The 27,936-nt window shown below is 38.9% G+C and overlaps 1 protein-coding gene across 6 annotated transcripts in view; it reads left to right on the forward strand.

Moving 5' to 3' along the window:
• Nucleotides 1-27,936, forward strand: part of gria3b (glutamate receptor, ionotropic, AMPA 3b) — a 128,823-nt gene that overhangs the window by 51,539 nt on the left and 49,348 nt on the right. For all 6 annotated transcript variants that reach the window (XR_004578416.2, XM_026940431.3, XM_026940428.3 and 3 more), the window contains exon 4: nt 24,128-24,315. Coding sequence is in view for 5 of the 6 variants with exons in the window: in XM_026940431.3 (XP_026796232.1) it covers nt 24,128-24,315 (188 nt within the window). In the remaining variant the exon portion in view is untranslated. The remainder of the gene's footprint in view (nt 1-24,127; nt 24,316-27,936) is intronic.

Consider the following 27,936-nt stretch of genomic DNA (forward strand, 5'->3'; position numbering starts at 1 on the left):
CTACAAGTTAGACTGATGTGGTTGGTTTTAGTTCAACTTCATTTGTATGAAATGAAGTGAAGTGAAGTGACTTGTGGCCAAGTATGGTGACCCATATTCAGAATTTGTGCTCTGCATTTAACCCATCCAAGTGCACACACACAGTAGTGAACACACACACCGTGAACACACACCCGGAGCAGTGGGCAGCGTTTTTTTTGCTGCGACGCCCGGGGACCAGTTGGGGGTATGATAAAACAATGAAAAAACAAGTGCTGGCCCCGCCCCACTCCTAATCTGTTCATACTATTTAATTTATGGAAATTGGTCTGAATTGGTAGGTGCGTGTTGGTGTATACAGTATGTATGCTTAGTTGAACTTGTCAGTTCAGACATTAAACATACACTATATGGCCAAAAGTTTGTGCACTCCTGACCATCACACCCATATGTCCTTGCTGAACATCCTTTTCCAGATTTAGTTCTCCTCTGCTATAATAATAAGCTCCACTCTTCTGGGAAGGCTTTCCAGTAGATTTTAGAGCATGGCTGTGGGATTTGTGTTCATTCAGCTACAAGAGCATTAGTGACGTCAGGCACTGATGTGTGGTGAGGAGGTCTGGGATGCAGTCAGCATTCCAGTTCATCCCAAAGGTGTTCAGGCACTCGAGTTCTTCCACTCCAAACTTAAGACACCATGTCTTCATGGATGTCGCTTTGTGCACAGGGGCATTGTAGTGGCGGAACATGTTCGGACTCCTTAGTTCCAGTGAAGGGAGATTGTAATGTTACAGCATACAAAGACAACTGTGTGCTTAAAACTTTGAGGCAACAGTTTGGGGAAGACCCATATATGGGTGTGATGGTCAGGTGTCCACATACTTTTGCCCATATAGTGTATAAACTCATGAGAAGTTGAAGACAGATAAGATTATAAGTTAGGTACAAGTTTTATTTTAGCTTTTAACTTTACTTTAACTTAGCTTCTAACTTTAACTTTATTTCGATGATATTAAATCATCTCATTTGAAACAACTCTTATAAGATTAGGTTGATGTGAGTGACAGAGATAGGATCAAGCTGCTCAAATATTCAGTGTATCTTCAGTATATTCAGAAGGACTTAGAACTCAAACTGTGTGCAATTAGAACTGCAGGGAATAGTTTTATAACTTTATGAGATTTCTCAGGAAGAACCCACATACCACCTGCACTAATTTGGTCTCCTGTAACGTTCCACACTAAATTACAGCACTGCAGACTTTACCGATGAAGCAGGTGTGCTGTTTACTGAAGCTCCATCACATGCCTTTGCATCAATGATACCTCCAGTAGCACTAGTTCATTTTAATAATTATTATACTTTAAAAATTCTGATAATTCATTCAGTGGCAAAAAAATGTGAGGGGCAAAGGAGACATACTTCTGCACAATTTGTGTAGAATTCTATTTAATTGGTAACAATGTGTCCTAATTACACCTAAGACTGATGCAAGTAATAATCTTTACAATTTTTACTACACTTCCTACTGGAAAAGTTACAACCTGATCTTATTAGAAATTTGTCCAGATTGGATAATGCAACATGATGTGAATGGATTTTGTTTTAATATCATACTGTAAAACACACACATACATATTAGACACACAGGTAGAATGCTAAGACAAAAGGTTTAATGAAACGCAGAGTCATAAATAAAAGATAAAGCTAGACTAGAAGGGCAAAAGACAAGCTTATAGTAAGGATGCAATGAATTTAGTGATTAGAAAGTTTAAATAATCCATTGTTAAGGCAGTTCAGGAGATGGAGCTTTCTGGCAAGCTGCCTGAGGCAAATCTGTGACTAATGCAAATAAAGTTGTAAGGAGAAGCTTGAACACTAACCTTGCTCATAACCGTAACCTTCACACCTTTTTATACATCTTGAATGAAACTGAGAATTGCTCCAAATTGGCAATTGAGACCGTGAGACTAAAAAAGTACGTACATGCTATGAGATCACTAGGCAATGCTATGAAGACTAATATTACACTTAGTATGCAACTGTTGAACTGTAAAGTAGAAGTCAATTTATAAATTCCACCGAGGGGGTTTAAATGACTCGCCTTTGCCAAAATATGCTCATTACAATGCTTACCAAGAGGGTTTTGCTCTTTATACAATTATGATGTCTGACCTTTTGTTATATTTTTGACCTCGTAGAATATGAAGAATCTATTTAAGATAGCAAAAAAATCTCTCCAAGTCAAACAAAGGCAAAAAGAATATTTTAATTATAGGGGCAACATGGCTGATCCTTCTGCTGTCCTTTATTTCATTATCTTCTAGGGATGTAACAAAATACAAATACATTATTTGTATTGAACAGATAAAGTGTTCTAAAGGGATACAAATACAGATATGAAGTGCACATTTTATTTTTAAGAAAGCTTGCCAGGAAGCTCTTAGGTGTGTATTGGGGCTGGGATCACGCTACAAAAAAAAAATGCAGTCAGATATTAGCAAAAAAAAAGTTAATTAATGTGAACTGCCTGGTAAGGGATGCAAAATTTGGTTTAAATTAGGCTAATAGTTAGTTTACATTTTGGGAAATTGAACCAACTAACTTCATTAGAAAATATTGTGAGAAGTTACAAAAATAAGAACCCCATGTGAAGGATTAAAAAAATAGTGCTGAGCACATCTATCATATAACATGAGGCTGAGGAAGTGTAAGAGCCAGATTTCACAGACCACGCTGACAGGGTTAAGGCCACGCCCACTTCAGGCTTAAATCAAAATATATATATACCGATACAGATAAGAATATTTGGAGTACTAAAGAAATACAGATACATGTAGTGGCATTGTGTTACACCCCTAGTACCTTCAATTGAAACCTGTCTCCCTTTATTTAAAATAATAATAATAATAATAATAATAATAATAATAATAATAATAATTCTCCCTGTCTATTTTATTCACAAGAACTTCTTTGAACCCATTACAAAGATTAAGCTTGGAAAACATCTGTAGTTTAGAAAAGAATTGTGTCCTTTTATATTCCCTACCTTATCTTTCGACATAAATTGACCATTTATCTGGAATTGGAGTGGCAGAAAAAGTCTGTTTCTTGTCCATTTGCCTTTTCCACTCAGTCAATGGAGTTGATTAATTATCACGCCATCACTTTGGTTATGTTCTTGCACTGGGTTCATATAAATAGCTTTTAAGCCAGCACTTTCCTGCCCACTTGAAAAAGCAGCCGCTTGCTCAGGATGGATCTGCATGATAAAAGACTGCATATTGGTACATTTGTGTTTTTATACCTACATCACAGAAAGTCTCGGAGTATTTATAAGAGTAAATTCCAGTCAGGGTCGAGGGCTCATACAGGAAATCTCCATCTGACAGACATTAAAGGCAGATGCCATCTTGTTTTAACAGCTAATATAGCATGAAGAGGACAGTGGAGAGAGGAGATTGTAGGAGGAGTACTTAAGATTAAGCCTTATCTTAATCAGAACCAGAACTTCTACAATGGTGTCCTTTAAGGTCAGTGATTACACTATCAGGGGCAATCTAATCATTTAGACATTAGATGCTCTCAGAAAACATTTTGCTTCAAGATCCTTAGGGTCCAATGTCTGTACATGAGGAGCACAAAGCTGATTCGATACGGCTGCAATATTCCTTACCTTAATGCAGGATTTATTAAAGCTGCAACTAATCAAGCTGCCTACTAAATGCGCTCTGCATATTGCACGATGGAAATAACCATAGAGCCGTCATAAAACTCAGGGCTAAAGAGGAAATGCAAGTTCAGTAACGATGAGATAAATGCGTTCTTATTAAATAAAGACTCTCATGTCAGAACAAGTAAACATTATGGAGACCATTAATATGCCAAGTATGCAAACAGATTCCAAATTGGTTTTATCCTAAAGGTAAAATCGCTGTATACAGAGTAAGTGACTTCATATAACAGTGAAATTAAACTGTATTTAATTTGAAGTCAGCTATGGCTCCTGTAACATTTAGAAAATTGGCAATGTCACAAATATCAAATATCTATGTATTTGTTCAATGTGAGGAAATGTGCTATGATCAAGGTTCCCATAATTGCATGGGCAAACTCTATTAAAAACAGTTTTCCCAAATAATTATTTTACCAAGGTGGTAAAATGGTCTTGTATTAATACATATTTTGTCATAAATGAGAAATATCTATAAGAATTAAAAAGAATTAAACACACCTGGCAACACTGGCTACATTGCTTTAAGAAACACATATAGCACTATTTTACACCTGGCTTTGGGAGGTGCACAAATCACACGCAAAACTGGCCACTGCTAATTAACTAAGTTTAATCCATTAAACCTTGTACGTCCAATTTCTCCCATTTTCCTTTTAACTTAACTTTATGTGATCCTCCTTCAAATGTATATGGATGTGTGTTGCCTTGCTCACCGTTTTTAAATAACAGGCAGGGTTTCTCATGCAGAATGCAGCTTAATTGTGCTGAAAATTTGCAAACAGCTTACTGCATCAGGTCCTTTGTCTTTGTTTTTACGATGGTTAGCTTGTCCACAGCTTAGATTTAGCCTGGTGATGAATATATTTTTCATGTTTATGCAGACAAATAAAAAGAGAGAAGTAGTGGGAGAAAGAAGTGAGATAGATTCTGCCCTTTGCAAGGCGCTGGTCAGCTTTGGGCAGATAATTGCCAGGCTTGTGCAGCAGAGACGGATGATTACGGGGTTTATTGTCTCTCCCAGGCACAATCAACCTTACCTCTTGTCCCTGATTCAGCATTTGCACCACCACATGATTTATGGGGATCTTTCCCTCTCTTTCTCTTCCTCTCTCTCTCTTTCTCTCTCTCTCTCTGTCTCTTTCTTTCTTGCTTGCTTTTGCTGTCACTCCATTGCCTGCAATCTTTCTCTCATTCACTCCCTTTCTATCTCCCTCTTGCAGACCCAGACTCTATCAAGCGCCAACTATTTTGCACCATTCTTTCTCTCTCGCTCACGCTTTACACCCCCCCCGCCACAAAAAAGCACAGCAGCACACCCACAGTTAAGTAGAAAAAGAGTGAGTGAGAGAGAGAGAGAGAGAGAGAGAGAGATTAAAGAACAAATATAAAAAAGCAGCAGTGCGGTCTACCCATCTTGATGGACCTGAAAGCACTTTTGTCTTCAATTGACATTTCTGACCAGCAATTTGAGGAAGGCATTGCAAGTGCCATTCTCAGGGTGAATCCCCAGAACCTCTGTCCTTTTAGGTCCATGATGGCATTTTAAGTCCAAGAGAAATTCGGGCTATCTCATCAGTAAGTGCACTCAGGAACAAGAAGGGGGTGATAGCAAATTAAGACTGCTCTTTGTTCCCAATTGGCCTCCTTCTCCCACCATCACTGCTCTGAGTACAATGCGAGCATGAACAGTGATCCATAAATAAACCATCCTGCGCTCTCCACTGAAAACACTTTCAATCCAAATCTCTAAGGAAGCAGATCATTCAGATCATTCTGCAACAGTCCGAGCTGTGAAGACAGCCCATCTGCAATTCTACTTAGCTACACATTTTCATATTGCTTGTAAATCTGCAGTTCATCTTCACCATCACAGATCCAGCCAAATGAAAAATTCAGTAATGCAGCACCAGGGCTCCGCGGCTGCTCAAGTACTTGCGAGATCTGCAGCCCGCAACAGTGCTCTTCCACCGTAATGACAACAATCCATTACTAAATGCGGGGGATGATGTGCAATGCTGCACGCTAATCTCCATAATGCACGCACGCAGACCCGATGAGTGCCGCCTCCGCTGTTGATAACAGACCCATTGGATGAAAAAACAAATTCATCTTTTTCGATTCACGGCGACTGAGGGGAAAATAATAATATTTCATTGGCTCATACAAAATGGAGTATTCTGCCCAATTAGCCGTTAAACAAATGGCCTACATGTGTGGGGACATCAACAGAGAGACATCTCGATAAACAGATTCGCCCTCTGATATCCTCTGAACTGTTATCAATGTTAGTGCAGCTGTAATATTTGCATAAGAGAATCTATTCTACTCTCCCTTGCATGGTGAATGGACATAATGTGTTTTTTTTTTTTTATTGAGTTCATTCAGGCTGAAATATTGCTACTCAAATTGACAGTGCCTTTATTTCTTACTTTTTATTCCAGATTCCTAGAACCTATCTGCTATGATGTGTACTCAGTTAAGGCCAAAAAAATTCTGTGTGTTTGCACAGCAAAGATATTGCTCTGTTTGTGATGTGTGCCATCTTAAATCCTGCAAAATCCTTCCTTTATCAACTAAAAGCTTTCCATTAGAGTAGATAAAACAGCCAAGACTTTTCCTTCTGATGTAGAAGTTTCTTTTCTGCTGTGGTGTATGGATGATTAAAAATTATGTCTTCCAAGCAATAATATTGCCTGGAAGACAATGGATTTTTCTGAAAAGGTCCTGGAAAGCATAGACACAACAGTATTCCAAGCTCTCCACATGATACAGTAATGTTGAAGCCGTCACATAGGTCACATAGACCTAATAGACAATATTGTAGGTATGATATCCACAGTACAATGAAGAATTGCATTTCAGTGTTGCTGCTATGGGAGCACTGGAGAAGTCAACTGAGTATCTCCTGTTTGTTAAGGTTCATAATATGCATCCAACCCCATAACAAACATTTTGTTCAGAACACTGGATCTTACAAAAATACATGACATAACACAAATATAACACCATAAATAGTCAGTGAAAAAAGACTTTCCTAGCTTGCTACTTATCGAGCACATGGTCACTTAACTTACAGTCTCCTCCCAATTTTCTCTGCTTATCTATGGCAGCACGGGGTTGAATTCTGTAAGTGAAAGGCCAACAAGTTTCAGAAACAGGAACAAGTCCTCCCTTGATTTTTCAACCCTATCACTTTTTCTTACTTCTTTGAAAAATGACAACAAAGTCACCTGCCTTTTTTCGTCACACCCATGATGCGTGAGCAAGTGTGACTGATAATGCTTATATACTATGATTTCTAGCTATCGAATGATCATCATGGAAATGAGCCGAGTGCACTTTTGGAAGAAAGGTGACACGTAGAGAATAATCGTTCATTGAAATGATTTTTTTTATTATTATTACTTTACCTAATTTATTTTTATTAAATGAAAAAAGGTGACAGATCCAGGTAAATAAATCAGAGGGGAGTTGAATCCTGTTCCGGCATGATCCGGTACAAATTAAGTACTGACTAGTGCTATCACAACTACTGCAAACTGATGCACAAGAGATGCACTATGCAATTTCCCCACTGCGGGACAAATAAAGGAATATCTTACTCTTACTCTTACTCTTAAAAAGGCATCTGAGTGAAGTTTTTTTTTTTTTTTAACACAGCAGGATACTTGCCCTTGATGCTGTCTTTTCCCCCTGCCTCCACATGGCCTAACAGGTGCAACGGTCTATACCATACTTCATATCTGCACTGTATATGAATAATTATTACACACTTCTTTAAGTGTCCTTCACACGCCTTGGCCACCTGTGTACATTTCCAACAAAGTAAAATCAATGATAGGACATATTATCATGATAAGATGGCTGAGCATTCTTCTTTCCCTTCCCATAGGGGAAAACATCAGTAAAAGCTGCTAATCTCCCCACTATAAGCCCTGTGCTCGCTTCTTAACTTGCTTATCTTAATGTAAAGATGTCAAGTAACTGTCAGGTCCATTGGGTATGTCTTACATTCTCTTTTATGGATTGATTTAAAAAAAAACTGTCGTAGGCTAGATATTACACTTATAGATTTTCTTCTTCAGTTAGCGTGCATATCCTTGTCATTTAATGCTTGATTTGCCACTAAGGTGCTAGGATTAGCATTATCAAACATCAAATGTGTTCACAGCAAGCAGAACTGCATTCTCCGTTTGCATGTACTTTGACAGCTCTTCATGCATGTAAGATGAATTATTCCTGAAATGTTCTAATGCTCCATTTGAATGAACTCGGAAGTGGGAACTCAGAATTACATCATTTTTGACCTCTGTGCATTTGAGCTATAAAGTGTGGGGGGAAAAAAAACACGGAAGCCTTCATGTTCGCCTTTTGTTAGCAACAAGAAAGCCACTGTAAACTGTGTGCTGGATATTTTCCTTCTCAAAACAGTGAACTGTACACTCAGTGTTACGCTTTTAACAAATGAATATGTCTGTATGATGACTGATCTATACCAAATACTACTATATAGAGCATAACTCATTTAACATCAGTTGCTGAACTTGTGGTTGAGGAGACCAAGATTCTGAGTTGAGTGGGCATTTTCTTGGGGGTCCCAATGCCACCCTAGCATGAAGCATGGCCACCACTCTGGCCACCCCACTAAGACATCCATCCATCCATTTTCCATACTGCTTATCCTACACAAGGTCTTGGGGAGCCTGAAGCCTATCCCAGTGAACTCTGGGCACAAGGAGGGGGACACCCTGGATGTGGTGCCAACCCATCACAGGACACCATCATACACACACTCACTATGGACAATTTGGAAATGCCAGTCAGCCTAAAACACATGTCTTAGGATGGGGAGAGGAGACCAGAGTACTCAGAGGAAACCCCCCAAAGCACATGGAGGACATGCAAGCTCCACGCACACAGGGCAAAGGCGAGATTCAACCCCCCAACCCCGGAGGGGCGAGGCAACAGTCCTAACCTCTAAGCTACCATGCTTATTATTATCGGTTGTAATAGTAATAGTATTAGTAGTCAATTTGCTTCCCAGTGAGACAGACAGAGGAGCCACATTATGTCATTTTCCATGGATAAGGATTAGTATTTTGCCCCACCCTAGATAAATTACACTCACTTTATATAACCTGGTCACCCCTTTGTAAAAGGTCTGGCTAAGTCCCTGCCTACAACAGCGTAGAGTTCGGTGTAGCGTCCACAACCACAAACACCTCTACATGAACCTCATAGAAAAATGGATATTTCACGACATTCACTGAGGTAAGCCAGGCCATTTTGAAGCCTTTTAAATGTAATTTCATGTTCTGCACAGTGCAGTCAAACAAAATTAATTAAAGGACACAATGCCATAGTGACAAGCATTTGCACTTCAAATGGAAACCTCAGCAGTTAAGGGAGGCTCTGTCAAGGCTGTATTGCCTGCCCTCCCATTTGCTGATGAATCTGAAAGGGTTGCTCTAATGATAGGGCACTGGCTCTGTATTAATCCCTGATAATTCACAATAACGAGCACATTTTGCAGCCGGCTGGTTAACAAGGCGGGGGACTGTAGCCTGGCACAGTTGGCAGGGCCTGATGGCATGTGCGCCAAGTCTCCTGTGAATGAGGCAATTAGATGACCACACTTGCTTAGATCATGTCTTTGGTCATAAGACAACCTTTGTACTCATGACATCTATAAAACTGATTGTTGTAAAATTGGTTTTCGGGAGAGACATCCTGATTCACGTAATTGGCACATTTACATTTCTGCATTCTACATTATGGGTGTAGGTTAGTCTTGAAAGTTGGTAGGGACAAATGAAAACGGAGGCTAAGATTTCCAACACGTAATTTTTCATATCTGCTCACAAAAACAGGCAGGTGAGATAGCTAGTCAGTTAGTTATGCTAGCTAGAAAGAATAATGCTAATTTACATTAGTTAATGCTAGCCATATGCCATAGCTATATTATTTGAACTTAATTTGAGTCACACATTTCAAGTCAATGCATAACATTATGCATCATCACTTCTTCATCATCATTATGCACTCTAGTCAATTACTTGATTTATTTAATGGTTAAGAGCAAGAGACATACTTAATTGGAGATTGTAACAAATCGCATTATGACAACAAAGAACAAGTTTGCCTAGAATGCTTGGGAATATGATATCATGGCACAGTGTCTAATAGGTAATATGCTATTATAGTAGGGTTGGTCAGTCATCTAGGCAGATAGTAGACGTGTTTTCATACAAACTGAGTTTGAGTACTAAGTGTTCGAGTCATTATTGTTGTGTTATAAACTGCCACAGCAGCACCCATGAATGCAATGGTTTAAAAAAAGTACGATAGAGTGTAAAAATTAGAAAAGCAAAGATTTAAAATATACACTATTTTGGTATTTTCCACCTTTCAGTGGATAGTACTGGATAATACAGAGGTCTGTCACTCTTCTCAAAAAAAAAAAAATAAATAACAATAAATTTAAGATATGACCAGAAATTGTCTTTTTTTATTATTATTTTACTGTTTTATTAACAGGAAATGTCACGTGTACAGTTCTGAAGTGTAATGAACATTTATATGCTTATTTAACACTTAAATATATGCTATATTTTTAAAGATATCTGCTTATTATGATTGTGGATAACACAGGTAAAACTTTATTAAACTTTAATAAAGTCATTCTGGAGAACATTGGGGACATTGTAACTTTAGCTGCATAATTTGGGTGAAATGAGTGTGTTATCACATTTGGTTTCTGGTAGATCTGTAGGTCCTGTAATCCTTCATTTCCAAACTGTATATGGGCTTAGACTGAATTTTGAAATTGTTCAGAAGAATAGGCACTCAAGCCAGACACCAGATATGAAAAGATGTCTGGAAATGTAAGCGGAGTAAGCATATGCAGAGCATTACTCAACTCTGTTTGGGAGTTCGTATGAATCCGCTTTGTAAATATGACTAATTTTATCCATATGTCGTTGCTTGGCATCCCTCTGGAGTTCGTCACAATACAATCCCTTCTCATTTGATTTCACTTTTAAGCATGGCAAGTCCTACAAACCACAATAAACAGCAATCATATTCATCTCCTTCAGCATGAAGAACTAACTCAACCAAAATGGCAGAACAAGCCCTTGATCCCATTGATCCCCAGACCTAATGGGAGTCAGTTCACATCCAGTTAACATTACAGTTAGCTAACGTAAAAGTAGGTGCATAGACATAATACCAATAGCTAGAAATTATCCTTACTAATAACTAGCTAGGATAATGTCTTCTGATGAGGGAAACACAAGACAAAGCATAAAAATGATGCTCTGTTTGATAGCAATAATTTTTATTGCATATTATAGGACTACATGACTAATATAAATGGTTTACTATATAACATCAGCACATTTAAGTGTTGGTAATTGGCTTAATTTAGAGATTCACCAAACTCTCAGGTTTAGTAGGCTATTAAACCTACTTACAAGATTAAACCTTTTTATAAGATACGCTGTTATTCAGATAGAGCTACACCCTGTTTTAACTATTTAATACCACATCTTAAGAAAATGATGAATGAATTCTAGTTTTGTTGGTGCCTGCTTGGTGAAGAAACATCTTTCTTCTGAGAGGAACTCATGAAAATATTTTTGGAACATTTGGAAGATCCCCATGAGAAAATATGTACTACAGTACTATTACAGTACATTTAGTAACAGATTGAAAAACCCTTATAAAGATAGTAATACTTAAGTGTGTGAGTGTGCGTGCTTAGGGTCTTCCCTGCAGTATGATTCCTGGATTTGTCTGTGTTCCAACGCAAAACTAGCCAATACCTCAGTACATGCATCTGTCAAGTGTTTGCAGGTTATGTGAGTGTGCCAGCATGGTTAATGCTCCATTTCACTGGCCTTCTGCACTACTTCCTCTCAGCTTGCAGCCCACTGTGGAGACACTGAGTCCCCTCAGTAAAACTATAAATATTGCCCTCATTCATCCTGGCTGTGACTATGCATGAAGAAACTGCAACCAAATTCATCTCCGATGTATTCCTGATTTCTGCAGTACGTCTTAGTCGAAATGAATTTCAAGCAAACAGCCACAATGTCCTTGTCCATAGCGCTTGTTCCACGTCTGAACATGCTTTATCAGCTGTGGATGTCTGCCACCTCAAAAAAAACATCAATGGTCTATCAATGGAATATCAATGGTCATCTGTAGACTTTTTACACAAATGTCTCCAGTGCTCAAGCTTCCAGTTCCATGATCGCTAAAATATGCATGAAGTGAAAAAATTCAGAGCACATGAGAAAAAACACAGACAGGCCAACAACATAGGGAAGGCTTTTAAAACTCCAGCAGTGGTACCCTATAAACAGATTATCAAATGCTTGCAGTTTGGAGGTACTGCGTTCATTTGATACACTCAGCCCTAAATCCCCTTTGAGTTACACTGAAGTACCTATGTATTTTTCCTCTCCACATTTGCAGAGGTGTAAAAATGCACTAGGAGCTTACTGGAGTGTATGCATGTGCCTTTTGTCAAAAGCATGTCGAGATTCATCTAGCAGTAACCACACAATGAAAACAAGAATCGCCTCTTAGCCTCTCCTGCTAAGTGAACCCGGAAAAAGGCCATTTTACTCACCTACTCGCTGTAGGCTCTGGCAACCATGAAATTGTAGCTGAGAGCATTATTCTTCTTCATCCACAGCAAACCCCCCCCCCCACCCCCCCCACTGGAAACAAGACAAAATACCTAGCCTTATTTCGAGCAGCTAGCAAAGGAAACTGGCATTTAATATTGTACAGCTTGTACACTATATACACAAACAGATGTTAGAAATAGTTCCAGGAATGATTCCAGTTTACCTATCCATCAAATGCCTTATTAGTGTCTTATTAGTATCAAACATGCAACAAACTAATGCCTTATTAGTATCAAACATGCAACAAACATATGTGCATTTAAGCAGTTTAAATATTCATCTGAATTAGTATTTGTCATTGCTACAGCTTACTACTTACCACAGTGTCATTTTACTCGCCTTGGATACCTTTAATATATTGCAGTTTCAGTTAACCCTTTCATGCATATTGAAAACATATCCATAGATATCTTTTAAACATATCCACATATCCTTTCGTGTTTATTTAAAACATATCCATAAATGGTTTTTCTTACTTAAAATTGCATACCATATGAATTTAGACTTTTTCTAAATATCACTTGGATTAAAAAGTAAATGAATAAAAAGAAAAAAAGTTAAAAAAAAAAAAAAAAAAGGATAAAATATTTCCAAATATTTACAAACAAAATTGTTAAAATTGTTCTTTTTCTCCCCAATTCCACCCCACTTACTCTTGTCTATTAGCTACCAATCAGGGAGGGCGAAGGCTAGCACGTGCTTCCTGCAAGACACGTGAAGCTAACCTCCATTTGTTTTCAAACTGCTGCTCATGCTGCATCACAGGGCAGCGTAACGCACTCAGAGGAAAGTGCTATCTACCCTCTTCCGCATACATGAGCTCACAGACGCCTACAATTGGCTAGTTTCAGTGTGAAGAACATTGGAGAGAGAGTAAAGGCATCCCTCACACCCAGAGAGCACGGCCAGTGTTGGTCTCTTGACTCCCAGCCACGGAGGGCTGTGGTGTTGTCGGGATTCAAACTTGTGGTATAGAAAGTTTTGTAAAGATATACAGCAGAGACATGCTGCATTGAGATGACAAATACTCTAGAGAGCAACAGCAATCAGTATAATGATTTATGTTAAATTACACAAATTATCTCAAGTCATTTGTCTGTAAAAGTGGATGCTAAGTATAAAAAGCTGAGAGCAGATGGTCCTGGTTTGTTCAGGACGTGGTCAAAAATGAGTAAATGAGTAAAATGAGTAAATGAGTAAAAGTATTTTTAGCTAACATGCAACATTTCTGTCTCCAACTCCTTTATGTATCAACTCAGTATCTGGCCCAACTAATGAGTCTGTATGAGAATATTAGACTAACACAACTGCAGAAAAACAAATCTTAATCAGAATGAGATAGCTGTTCCTGTTGGTTTGTGATGCCAGGTGTTCTTCGGCATATAATATTCAGTATATAATTGGTAAACATATGTAGCAAATGACATGAACACTACAGCAGTGTCATTCTTGTTAAATTGCCTGTACTGTGGTAACCATGATAAATTTGTTCAGTTCAGAATGAATGTTAATCTTTTATCTTTAATTTCTACCCCGAGATTCCTTTGCTATTCACCTTGTGAGAATTATAGCTATCACAAAATAAAACTCTTAGACTATTCGCATTCAGATTTCCTTTGTCATAGTTTTATGTTTGATTCTGCGAAGGTTTCGAACAAATTCTGAGGTAGATAAGATATTCAGAGGAAAGGTATGTAAGATATCCAATATCCTTTTTTACCACAGTGAGAAGAAAATCTATATTTTCAGTTCAGTTTATGACTCACTTGGCTGATGTAACGGATAATTGCATCGTGTCCACGAGTGTAGGCTGTGTTTCTGCGGAGGTGTGCTTTACACCGAACATCCATGCAGGTGCTTGCGTGTGTGTTTGTGTGTATATGTGTGTGTGTGTGTGTGTAGCCACAGGCCGCAGCAGTGTGGGCCGTTGAAATGAAAGGCAGCAGCGAGGGACCCTCCATCCTGATGGATACATGCGTTTTTAAAGATATGCTTTATGCACTGCTCCGCTTTCCCAGCTTCATGCGTCAGCTGTCTGAGTGATTAGGACTGTGCTTGGCTTGAGATCATTTTAATTAGTGGGAAAATGCTACATCAAAGGCTCAGAACTGTTTTTTTTTTCCCCCACCGCCCTCTCTGCAATTCAGAGAACACACTCAGCAAAGTTCCAACATGATTGCTTTCTCATTTTTTTTCTTTATAGAGGCAACAATGGACAGGAGGAGAGACAGGTGAAATCTGAAATTAGTGATTCAGATACCTAGCCCTTGACAACACCAACCTCTCTTCCTGGTTTAGAAGCTTTAGTATGTTGAGCTTCTAGACACACAGCATCAGTGATGTACTCAGCAAGTACAAGCAGCACGGAGACAAATATTCATCAGATATTAAGCAGGTGTATCTTTTGCCTTTGCTGGAAGACAATGAAGATAAATTATCAAAGAAGATCTACTCATTACGTTCATTCTAATAAAAAAAGCACTTTTTTAATCACTCTTTTTTTGGGATATTAAACGATGAAGAATTTAGCACTAGCTTAAAGGCAGTGGTGGCCTGTTTTCCTATTTCTCCCGTTTGAGCTTGATTATGGGCTGTGACTCTGTGGCACTTTTATTTGGATGCGTGCGGTCAGAAATTGTGTGTGCTCTTATCTACCTTATCAAGTCGAAAAGGATCTCAGGCGGATTTTCAGGAACTTTCTATTTCGTGGTAACCCAGGGCTCTGAGAAAGTCCTGTGCCATAATCTCCTGTGCCGGGCGCCGGATCCTTATCTCGATGGACTCTATTCAGTTTCAGTACAGATTCATGAACAGGCTGTTGATTTCACACAGTGGCTCCCTCATTCGAACATTAAGCAGAGAGAGGAAAGGCAATTACAAAGGACCCACTTTCATCTTTCTTCGTTTCCACTCTATCTTTCAATAATTTCTTTCTAAACTCATTGTTTAGATCTAGACACTACATTTTGTACAGTGAAATTTAAAAGAATTAATTTGATAAATAGCAAACTACTCAATTTACTAAAAAATACTTTTACACAACAATACATTTACAGAAATTTAGATGCACTTTCTCTTGGAGCTGGGATTTATTCTTCCATTATCTTCTCTTGTATATTTAGCCAGTTGCAGAATAAGACAGTGGATAAGGAGGCTAATTAAGTGAGTGTTAGAGCTGCTTCAGTGGTGGTGAAGTTGTCAAGGCATAGATCAGAGTGTATGTACCGACCTGAGGAAAACGGACAATTTACTCCCCTTGACTGGTGTGTTTAAATAAAGCCAGCCTCACAGAGACAGGAATAGGGCAGAGAAGAGCCATGACAAGCCATACCAGCTCAGGTCTTTTAATGAGCAGCCTGAGAGAAGCATCAGCAGAAGGAAAGGAGATTAGATACAAGTAAATTCAATTATGGCTGAGCCGCCATGGGTGACACTTCAAACTTCATCCTGTTAAGATCCGGTTCAGAGCGACGAGGCTAGAGCTAATACTGTGTGCTTCCAGCAGCCTGCACCATTTACACGGTGGGATCGTTGACTGTTCCGTAAAAAGGAATGTTCTTTAGAATAATCTAGATTTTTGCATTAGGAAATAGCATTTACTGGGGTAATGAGGCAATACCAGCATTTTTTTTTTCTAACACCATATTGGAATATTCATATTGCAGCATTGGCAAGGAGGACGTTTTACCAGGAGAACAACTCATATTTACGACACATGCACAGGCTTAGTGGTTAGCCACAGAATTAAAATAGCCAGCGAAAGTGGCGGGGGTACAAAAATGCACCATCATTAAACAGCACTTTCACGGGCAGCCACGGGAGCTCATGGGTATGCAAATGAGCACCCGCTTTACCACAGCACAGCAAAACTACAATATTTTCAAATAGCTTAGGTTTGGCATTACTTCTGCCAGGGATGTAACTGAATATGAATACATTCAGAATGGACAGAAAATGTGTTCTAAACAGATACATATATAGAATAGAATAGAATAGAATAGAATTCCTTTTATTGTCATTTGTGCACAGTACAATGAAATTCCGGTGTGGCAATTCAGTAGTTCTTGTTGTGCAGAAAAAAGATAAATACAGTAGAATAGTTTCATAAAAAATAATTGTCATTATTGTATTGTAATTATAATAATAAGAAAATATAAGAAGGGAAAAAATCACACACGCACACACACACACACACACACACACACACACATATACGTATATACATATGCATGCACACAGTCACATACACACTTATTGCACAGTTATTGCACTGTGTTAATTTATTGCACATGAAGTTATTGCACTGGTAAAGTATACTGCACATGTAATTTCATACTGGTTGATGTATTGCACATGTAGTTGTCCTGGACAGTGATTAAAAATGGCAGTAGAAGGTTGACTATTTGTTAGTAAATGTATCTGTAGTAACTGCTTGGTCAAGGTCACAGTGGTTTAAATTAGGCTAGTATTTTTTTTATATATTTTGGGAAATAGAACCAACTCAAGTTGCTAGAAAATATCACAGTGCAAACAAAAATAATAACTGTGTGATTAAAAAACTGACCTGTGCACAAATATGAACTCAAGTGATGTAGCTGAGGTTGAGGAACTGTCAGAGCCAGAATTCACAGAACACGCTTACAATGCTAGCATTTCTAGTTCTAGTTTGTTTGTTTTTTTTCAGCATTTTCCAATGTTTCTGTGGGCATAGTCGTAGATTTCATATTTAATTAAAAAAAAGTTTTTAAAAACCTTTCGATTTAGGCCATTCTTACTTAAAAAAAAGCCAAATGCAGATATAGATATTTGGACCAATAGATAGATAAACATACAACCCTAATTTCTACTAAACAAAGATATGAGAAATCTAATTGTGTCTTTTCTTCACTCAAATTTAAGCTGTACATATATGTGTATGCTTTTATCTTTTTATCTGCCTTGATAAAAAAATAGATTGTACAGCTCAACTAAATTAATGCAGTTCACCTAAAGGCTGTTCTTCTAATATACTGTATACTATGGGTATTACCGTAAATTTAGTTTGGTGAATGAACATTTTTGCTGTCTTGCTTTGTCTTGTCTGTTCATATTGATGTGGAAAGGTGAGCTTATGAATCGACAGCACTGGCCTGTGGGAAGCCAGCACATCCACATCATACAGAGAGACATGATGCCAAGTACACTGCTGGCACACTCCAAACTATATTTACAACATTACAGCCGAGAAAGCTTGGATTGGCACGTCATGAGCAATGTAAACAACAAACAAATGAATAGCGCTCTGTGTTTAGATAGCCTCCTAGCTGACCTACAGATGAAAGGAAGAGGACAGTAGCTCTGCTACACTTCTTTATCTCCAAAGCTGTCAACACAGCTGCTGGAGCATCAAAGATGATAATGCAGTCTCCCATCAACTCTTGGGGTAAGGGGGGGGAAGGGATTGCATAGTGTGTGGATATGTGTGTGTGGGGATTAAGTAATGTTGACCCACTCATGCAGGCATGTGCCAGCCAGTAAGGTGGAGGGAGGGTGGGTGGATGGGGGTTTAAGAACGACAGAGTTCAGGCCGTGACTGCATTAACAAGCAGCCAACTCCAGTGACTCCGCCACACTCGGCAGCTTTACGGCATTTTAAAAAGTGCCTGACTCAAAGGAATGATGAGCTCTCAGGAGTGTAATCAGAAACAGCCTCCATCGTCTCGCAGCATCGCCCCAGCATGGGGAATTTATAGATCCCGATAAGGAAATCTTGTCGTCGTCTCCTGAATTTATGTGGCCCAACGCATTACATTCACCGCACTGTCGCACAGCTCAAGCTTGCATACTTAAAGTGGTGATTGCAGATGGCAGGGTTTGAGAGAGAGGTCTTCCAGCAATGTTAGACCTAGTATGGAGTAACTAAGTACATAGATACACTCAGTAACCACTTTATTAGGAACACTTGCTCATTCATGCAATTATTCTATTAGCCAATCATGTGGCAGAAGTGCAATGCATAAACTCAGATACTGCTGCTGTAGCCCATCTGCCTTAATTCTCCTAATAAAGTGGCCAATGAGTGTATATTTTGATCATACCTTGGTTGGTCTCTGGCTCAAGAGCAGAAGTCTTTAATAAATCACTATTCACAAGGACTTAATAGTTTGGGAAATTTACAGTAACAAATTATAGTTGTAGTTCAAGCTTCAAAATTAATTAGTTTTCTCATTTCTTAGTGAGCACAAAAAAATAGACCGTTATGTATTTCAGCACATCTGCTCAGTCCTGCCCAGGTTGAAGCAAAAGAGCATGTCTGAGTTTCCTTTATAGATGTTTAATGTCAGGGTTTTATATCTGGGTGAAAACTTTTCTGCTGACTTGGGAGAAGTGAGCACAAAGCCCATCCATTCCACTGTATATTTACTTCAAGCCAGATTTCATCTCTTAATTTCCATAAAAATGTGTATTCAGAAGGGGACTGAATCTTTTTAAGAATCTTAAATGAATTCCGTTGTTCCCATTCATATTGGCCTTGTAGCGCTGTGCTGAGATTGTGCTGGTATTAATCGACTGTTTCAAAATGAAAAGCCTGATTTGATGATAATCACAAGAATGTGGGTTGCGTCCCAAACACGTGGCCTTCTCACATACAGCTCAGGCCTAGCTGAAGATGAGATGTGCAGAGAAATGAAGGCATGTTTTATATGCTGATTCACTGCTTAGCTTTTAGCTAAAATTGAGGTGAATGCTGCCTCACTGCCACCAGAAACATTTGAATGTCACCCTGATTCATTTAATGGTGCATCAGAGCATATTAGCCTATGTGCCTAATTTGTTCCGAGAGACGAATTCGTTCTGACAAGCATGTCTGCTCTTGTCTGTGAGGCATGGTTCAAGTTCAAGGGCTGAAGATTCAGTTGCTGATAGAGGATATATACAATATCATTGACTGGGGCAATAGCCATATGAGCACATATCCATATTTCAGCATATTTCTTGCCATGGTTCATTAAACCAAATTCAAATCTAAATTCAAATCTTGCTAAAAGTCTTCATAGTCAAATACATCTTCAGAATTTTTTTATTTTTTTTTTAATTGCAAAATACACTCACCTTCCACTTTATTAGGAACACCTGTACATCCACACATTCATGCAGTTGTCTGTCTAATCAGCCAATCATGTGGCAGCAGCGCAATTCAAAAAAAAAAAAAAATCATGCAGATACAGGTCAAAAGCATAGGTTAATGTTCATATCAAACATCAGAATGAAGAAGAAATGTGATCTCTGTGACTTTAACCATGGCATGGGTGTTGGTACCAGCTGATCTCCTGGGATTTTCGCATACAACAGTCTCTAGAGTTTCCACAGAATGGTGCAAAAAACAAAAAGCACTGATTGAGTGACAGTTTTTTGGGTGGAAACACCTTGCTGGTAAGATGAAAATGGCCAGATTGGTTCAAGCTGCCAGGAAGGACATAGTAACTCAAATAATCAACCTGAGCAGAGGAGCATCTCAGAATGCACAACACATCAAACCTTGAGGTGGATGAGCTACAACAGCAAAAAACCACATTGGGTTCCACTGCTGCCAGCCAAGAACAGAAATCTGAGTCTATCATGGGCACAGACTCACCCAAACTGGACAGTTGAAGATTAGAAAAAAAATCGCCTGGTTTTTCCCATGATAGCCTCAGATTCTTGTTCTTGGCTGACAAGAGTGGAACCTTATGTGACCTTTTGCTGTTGTAGCCCATACAACTCAAGGTTTGATGTGTTGTGCATTCTGAGATGCTTTTTCTGCTCACCATGGTTGTAAAGGGTGATTATTGGATTTACTACAGATTTCCTGTCAGCTCAAACCAGTCTGGTCATTCTTCTCTGATCTCTCATCAACAAGGCGTTTCAGGCTACAGACCCTCCGATCACAGGATGTTTTTTGTTCTTCATACCATTCTGTGTAAACTCTACTGTTGTGTGTTGTGTGTGAAATTCCAAGGAGATCAGCAGTATATGACATACTCAAACCACCCCATCTGGTACCAACACCTATGCCACGGTTAAAGTCACAGAGATCATACTTTTTCCCCATTCTCATGCTTAGAGTGAACAAAAACTGAAGCTCTTGACCTGCGTCTGCATGATTTTTTGCATTGTGCTGCTGCCATGTGATTGGCTGATTAGATAACTGCATAAATGTGCAGGTGTTCCTAATAAAGTGGATGGTGATTGTATATCTCTTTGTAGCATTCAGTAAATTTTCTTCAAAAGTAGACTCTTCAGGACAGAGGTCTTTGTGCTTTCTGGTCTTTCGGTAACATGACAAGCTGCATGTATTTGTCTTATTAACTTTAAGAGACAGAAAAAAAGAGAGGCTGGTGAGGAAACAACTGTATACAGCTGCTTTAACCTAAAAAGTAACTGTAAATGGTTAAAAGGTATGATGTGGCATTCATTAATAAATTAAAAATTTTAATTATTGGAAAATGTATGTGTTATGCAAGGAAAAAGACATTCTGGAACGTGCTCATATAGGAAACTAATACACACATATGCATGGTGTGATATGGCCTGAGTCGAGTTTTATTCCTTATATGAGATATTTGAGTGAAAATTTGGAAAAGATATACCTAATACCTAACCATTATACTTGCGGCTCAATAGTCATTAGATTTTCTAATTTAGATATGAAAGAATTAAGATATTAGCAAATTAGCAAATGGTATGTGATATTGATGGAAAAGGAAATGGTGTGAGAAGATTCCATTTATATTGGTTTTCTCTTGTGACTGTTTTTTAGCTCAACTGCAGTACCGAATTATGATCAAGTCATGATATTATGCAAGTGAATGTATGATTCTTGCGATCTTTCACACATTTGGTTTTCATGTTTCCCGATGAGCTGGGAGTGCATGACGCACCCTTTCTTTCAGTCCCATTTTGCTTCAGTTTTGTGGATGGCTGGCATATGGGGCATTTGTTCTGTCTGGTTGGCGAGCTTTTCTTTCGAAAGGTCATTTCGCAGAGTGTGAAGCTATGTTGTGATAGCTCCACGCTGCGCTTCAGACAGCAAGGACTGAGCTGCAAGGGACTAAGCAGAAACCCAGAGGAAAGAGAAGTCCATGCTTTCAGAATAAAGAACTTGCAGACAAGACACTTTGCTTTGTCATTGACATGTCCTTTCAGCCTGGTTGCCATTCAGACTGCATTGAATTATTTTGCATAATCCCTTATTGACCGGTGCGGGATGTGTACTTGTAGTAATCATCAACAAAAATCAGCACTCCAATTCCATCTGTATTTGGGAGGCATGGACAGCAAAGCTTGATCTTTTTGATGTGAAAAATAGCCCAGTTGTACTGTATGTAAGGCACATGCACAGATAAACCCCAAGAAAGTTTTGAGTTCCCTACATTTCGCTCTTGGACTGTGTAAGTGCCCTCTTTCACTACGTGTATTATCACTGATTTTGTATGGCCTCAGGATGACTCATAGAGCAAAACCTAAAATCCTGCAATTTTGTTCTTGCCTTCATGTGCCCCCTCATCCATTTATCATCCAATTATCTCAGCGTTACCCTGGAAAAATTAATCCAATTAAATTAATAAATCCAAATTGACAAGTAGCTGTTAACAGTGGGCTGGTTAACATTACCCCCTTTGTCATACTGGATAATTTAGCCAGTAAAGACCTTTATGCAATGTCTGAAGCATTGTAGTTAAAGTTATAGTTGTAGCTAGATTTTTTTCTGCAGATTCTGGTTGGTTACAGGATCTTAATCCAGTAGCCAGGGCAGTGTCATATTGATCATTTTATTTAGACACTAATTGAGGTGTGAAAGATAGAAGACTGATATTGTAGTATTATTCTGTGCATTGGGAAATAAGATGCAAATAAGGACACTTTTGTTATAATAACATAATATACCTCAGTGATAGGCTAAATGAATAGCCAAATGGGCTATGTCTCATCTTATCGGATCAGTTTTTTCAGCCTAATGTACAGATGCAAAATTGTAATTTTGAAGGTCTATGTAAATTGATGCTAAAGTGAAGGAGATACAGTTTGCATGGACATGAACAGATCTGTATGCCTTGAAATATGTCACAAATCCCCACTCTCATTCAGCGAGACCTAGTGTTGTGAGCACTGCTTTTACTTGTTTAGTTCTCAATGTGCTTTTTTGTTTTGGTCCCGACTCCGCCCCCTGCTGCCATTGGTCTTTTTTACTGATTGTATACACCCATTCTTTTTGCAACTAATTTGCATTATTATAATCCTCTGTGTGTCTGTCCTACGCGAAGTCTTGTCGATTGTATCTTGCATTTCTGAGACTTGTTTCCCATGTTCCAGGTTCCTAGTTGATATTTCCGTCTTCCATGTTTAGACCCTTGTCTGTATTACTGTTTATGATTATGGATAATTTTATAATGACCCTGGCTGCCTGTGATTTGACTCACGCTATGCACTATGACTGTGATTGTTGGAATACCTTTCATAAAAAAATATGCTGAGTTTCTGCACTTACATCCTGCCTTCACTAACCACATCTTTTGTAATACCTAATCTAGTATGACTGACTTGGACTGAAAGAAAAAAAAGAAAGCTCACTGTACAGCCAAACCCATGATTTTATTATTACAATAATATGTTTCAGTTGACAGACCCATGTTATGGACAAATTGTCTAATTTGGAATTGTGGTGTGGTAAAATAGGGGCAGTGGAAGTTGTGCAGGGACTGGGGACATGTGGTGTGGGTTGGGGGTGATTCCAGGGCACAATCGCACACACACTCGTTCACTCACTACAAATTATTTAGAGATGCCAATCAGCCTACAACACATGTCTTTGGACTGGGGGGAGGAACCCGGAGTACTTAGAGGAAACCCCCAAAGCACGGGGACAACAAGCAAACTCCACACACACACAGGGCTGGAGTCAAACCCCCAACCCTGGAGGTGTGAGGCAAATTTGCTAACCACTAAGTCACCATATCCCCATGACGGGACCATTATATGTTGATGGAAAACAAGCTCATAGCATGTATATGTTCTAGCAATCTATTAGATACAGTCTATTGCTTTAAGAAAAATCCAGTCTATGGTTAATTAGCATTACTGCCGCTCACACTGATTCTTCCTGTCGTTCGGCTTGCACATTGGAAAAGTGTAAATCCTTTACAAGTAGCTGACACCAAACTAGGCTATTTATTCGTGCCAATTTATCACCCCACTATTCATTGTGGAATAAATCAGTTGAAAGGATGTAATTTTGGTACCCTGGAGCAAGTAGCTCAGTTAAACCAGTACCTTTATCATCTGGGTTATGTATGAAAATGTTCTCAATATTCCTATAATGTATTTTTTTTTCCCTGACATGAAAGGATGCTTTTGTCTTTGCCCATCTTTGATCTGACCCTATGTCCTATGACAGGAGATGCCACCGGAATCAAAATGAATTTAGTGTAAAAGTCTTTGTGCTCTACACCTAAGTCACAATTTATACAGACTTTCTCATTTAGCTCCAGTACATGTCACAACCTTTCAAATATCTCCATTTGCCATTCTTTTTGATATGTACTTTATGTCAAAGAGCAACCTTCCACATTGCGATGTGTCTAATATCCAGGCATTCTGTTTTTAATAAACAAAATGTCAATGTTGCATTTTACATGGTTCCACAGTTACACTGTAAAGGGCACAGGCTCTAACACAATACTGCTTTCATCCCAAGGATTCTCCATACTCCAAGCCATAATGGAGGCAGCAGTGGCAAACAACTGGCAGGTGACAGCTCGATCAGTGGGGAGTGTGACAGACCCACAGGAGTACAGGCGCATCCTCGAGGAAATGGACAGAAGGCAGGAGAAGCGCTATCTCATTGACTGTGAAGTGGACAGGATCAACGTCATCTTAGAGCAGGTAAAATCTCTCATTCATTTTTCCAATAATCTGAATGAATTGGCGGGTTAATAGCACCAAGCCCCTCTTCCAGCCTACATTCTTTAATGCTGAAGGTGGCTGCAAAAGTCATTCCCATCCCAGCATGTTAATCTCCAAGTAATCTCCAAATCCATCCTGCCACCACTTCAACCATGTCAATTTCACTGGAAAAGAAAGTGAGGAGTGGAGATCAGCTCGCCAGGAACACAATTAAGATGAGTAGATTTGGGGGACATTTTGTGCAGATCCCAATTCCACAATGTACTTTCTTTTTATATCTGGTTGTAGGAAGCAATCGACTTCTGAATTTGTTTCTGTTCACTAGATCATTGTTTTACGTCCATTAGCTGCTTATGTTACTTAATAATAGTCACATTGTTTTTATACACATCCTATGAACCTCCTATGAATGAATATCTGACAGCTTTAAGTACTTATTAAATAAGTGTCATTGATAGGGATGTAACTAAATATGTAAATGTTATTCTGAATGAACAGACAGGTGGTGCACTATATGTTTTTTTTTTGTAATTCTTTTATTAAAGCTTGGCAGAAAGGTTCACATGGAACTTGCTTGACACTAAAGGTGTGTATCAGGACTGGGATCCCGAGCAAGTGGTCAGATTGTGTCAGATCAAGCAAGCGGTCAACTTGTGGGACAAACAAAGACCATCATTATTTACAGCATTCATTCTTTCATCCTGAGGATCTACCTAGTCAGGGTTGTGATGGTTTAAATTAAGGATACTAGTTTGTTTATATTTTGAGTGGAAAAAAACAACTATAATCATTATAAAATAGTGCGGGCAGGTCCAAACAAAAAGTATTTTAAAGGTTTTTAAAAACAGTCATATGCATATCTTTAGTTGAGTCCAATTATGAACTCGAGAGATGTAGCTGAAGCTGAAGAACTGAACAGAGCCAGAATTCACAGGCCATGCTAACAGTGCTAGCATTTGTCGCATTTTCTTTTTCTTTTTTTCCCAGTGTTTCTGGGTGCAGAGAGTGGTAGGTTTCATATTTTAGGCCACGCCCACTTCAGGTTTAAATCCAAGTAGAGATACACGTACGGATATTTGGAGCAGTAAACAGATACAGACACAGATACAGACTGTGGCATTGCTTTACACCCTAGTGTGTAATGATTGTTTTGTAAATCTCTACAAACCAGAATGGAAATTTTCAAAAGTGGCTTCTTTTTAGTTTTACTAGAAAGAGGGATCTCATAAGCTTAAAGTGAGGAAAACAGAAAATCGTCTGTTTGAAAATATTTCATTTGTCACAGTAGCTGGTATCTTTTTTTTAAAAAAAAAAAATTGGGTTCAACTTTAAATGTGCTATCATTCAGCATTAATATATTCAAGTGCTTTAAAATTCCAAAGTTTTTCCATGATTATAACAAAAGACAGTTTTACACTCAGTCCCTTCCTAAGATTGCATTTCTAAAATATTTCAGCAGATTAATTCAAGAGATAGACTGGAGGAAGGAGAGAAGAATTAGGGGAAATTAGAGCAGGAAGTCCCAGTTATTGGCCTGCAGGGCAGACAGTACTCTTTATTCCTCCCACTTCAGCATACTTTAACTAAATTGAATGTAATAGGACTAATCTCCTCACACTGCAGAGCTCAGAGAAGCTTCCGGACTTTGGTTCAGTGAATGACAGTAGGATGGAACTGCAGAGTCAGGATCAGAAATGGGCAGCCACAGACTCCATCAGCGTATGACGCCCTGCTGCTGTGAGTGAGAGTAGAGATAAGCCACATTGAAAGGAGGAGAGTCACTTTTTATTGCCAGCCAGTGAAGTATGCCCGCTCTCTTTTATGGTTTTTAAGCAAAGCTACCGAGGTGGAGGTGCCTGGGGTCTCCAGAGGCTCATGTTTGCTCAAGAGGACAGCTAGGTCCGGGGCCTATCTGTCTCAATCAGGTTGTGTGGGAAAGCATAGCCAATGTGCGGATGATATGGCTGCTTGTAGGGTGTTCTATTTAGATGGTGTGATATGATGTGATATGGAGCAGGCTATATTATGTTGTCTGTGGAAACAACATTTGCCTTTTGATATTGCCCCAGCATGTAAAATTGAAAGATCCCTAAGACCTCAATCTGGAAAAATGCCCTGTTGCCAAAATGATGTACTACTCCCTATTCCCTACAAAAGGTAACACATATTACAGATATTCTGTACACTCTAGGGCAGGGGTTCTCAGACTTGTTACAGTCAGGGAGCCCTTTTCCCCCCATTTTTTCCCCTAATTTGGTCACTTGCCAATTCACACCCACCAGCCAGCTCTCACCTATCATACAACAGCTACCAACTAGGGAGGGTGAGGGCTAACACATTCTTCTTCCAAGACATGTGAAGCCAGCCAACAGTACCTTTTTTTGAACTGCTGCTAATGCTGTGTCACACAGCAGCATAACACACACAGAGGAAAATGCTATCTACCCCCTTCCACATACATGAGCTCACAGACACCAACAATTAGTTAGGTTAGTTTCCTGTGATCCTGTAAGTACAGGGGAGAGAGCGTATACCATTCCTCCCAAATCACAGAAATCCTTTTACAAGCAAACTATTCAAAAGGCACATTATTTAGATGTCTACGCATTTATTTTTTTTTTGGCTGTTCATTGCCTTATCCTACCCATAAAACCCACTTTTATTAAAATTCTAGTTGACGTTATAACATAATTTCTTTGATAGTGGTGTGATTTCCATGACTGTAAAATAAATAAATAAATTTTACTTAAATAAATAAGTAAAATAATTTTTTTTTTTTTAATTAAATCATGACTATGTTTTACAGACCAGACCACATTTTAAGAATCATGGCTCTAGTGTACTTCTTTAGGCCACTAACCCACTAAGCCATTGCATTTTCTACAGTATGCCCTGAGGCATGGCTATACAGAATAGAATGCCAATTCTGATATACAGATGGTCTCTCAATTACAAATCTATAAATATTCACATTCATATAGGATCAGGGTCAATAGTTGTTTTTTTTTCCATTCATATAAATTGCTCTTTACTACTATTATTTGTTCCAATTTCATACATTTTGAGTGATCTCACTGGCATGGCTATGTGTCACATACAGTATCCTGAGGGTGCATGTGTCTTGAATCTATCACTTGCCTAGGCTGGGATGGTGGGCCCTCACTGGTTTTGATGCAGAAGTCCGCTTACAGGCAACAGCCTGCTCAGCTCCTCTCTGAAAAATGAATCCCTGTGAATGAATGGCATCTGGGTCAGGCCCAAGGCTTGCAAGCTGTTCAAAGTCTGCAATGGAGTTTGTAGTGCCAGACAGATAGATTGAGTACACCAGACAATAGACCAAAGCAAGAAAACAGCAGTGAAACCTGCTCCAGGAAATCCTCCCAACATTCGCCACACACAGCGGAGTACAAGGGGGTCGTTTTGACTTAGTTTCTCTGAGAAGAAGGCGCTCTAGATGGGCGAGATGGATGCTTTTGATTTTCTGCTGCCACAACAACGGTGAAATTCATGATATGCATCCTCAGTTGTGGATTAGAGGGCCCTCATTTCCACACTTACAGCTGCTTGTCATTTGTCGTATGGACAAGGACTCAGAGAGGA

This window comes from Pangasianodon hypophthalmus, chromosome 7 (genome assembly GCF_027358585.1).
Source record: "Pangasianodon hypophthalmus isolate fPanHyp1 chromosome 7, fPanHyp1.pri, whole genome shotgun sequence".
Classification (NCBI taxonomy): Eukaryota; Metazoa; Chordata; class Actinopteri; order Siluriformes; family Pangasiidae; genus Pangasianodon; species Pangasianodon hypophthalmus.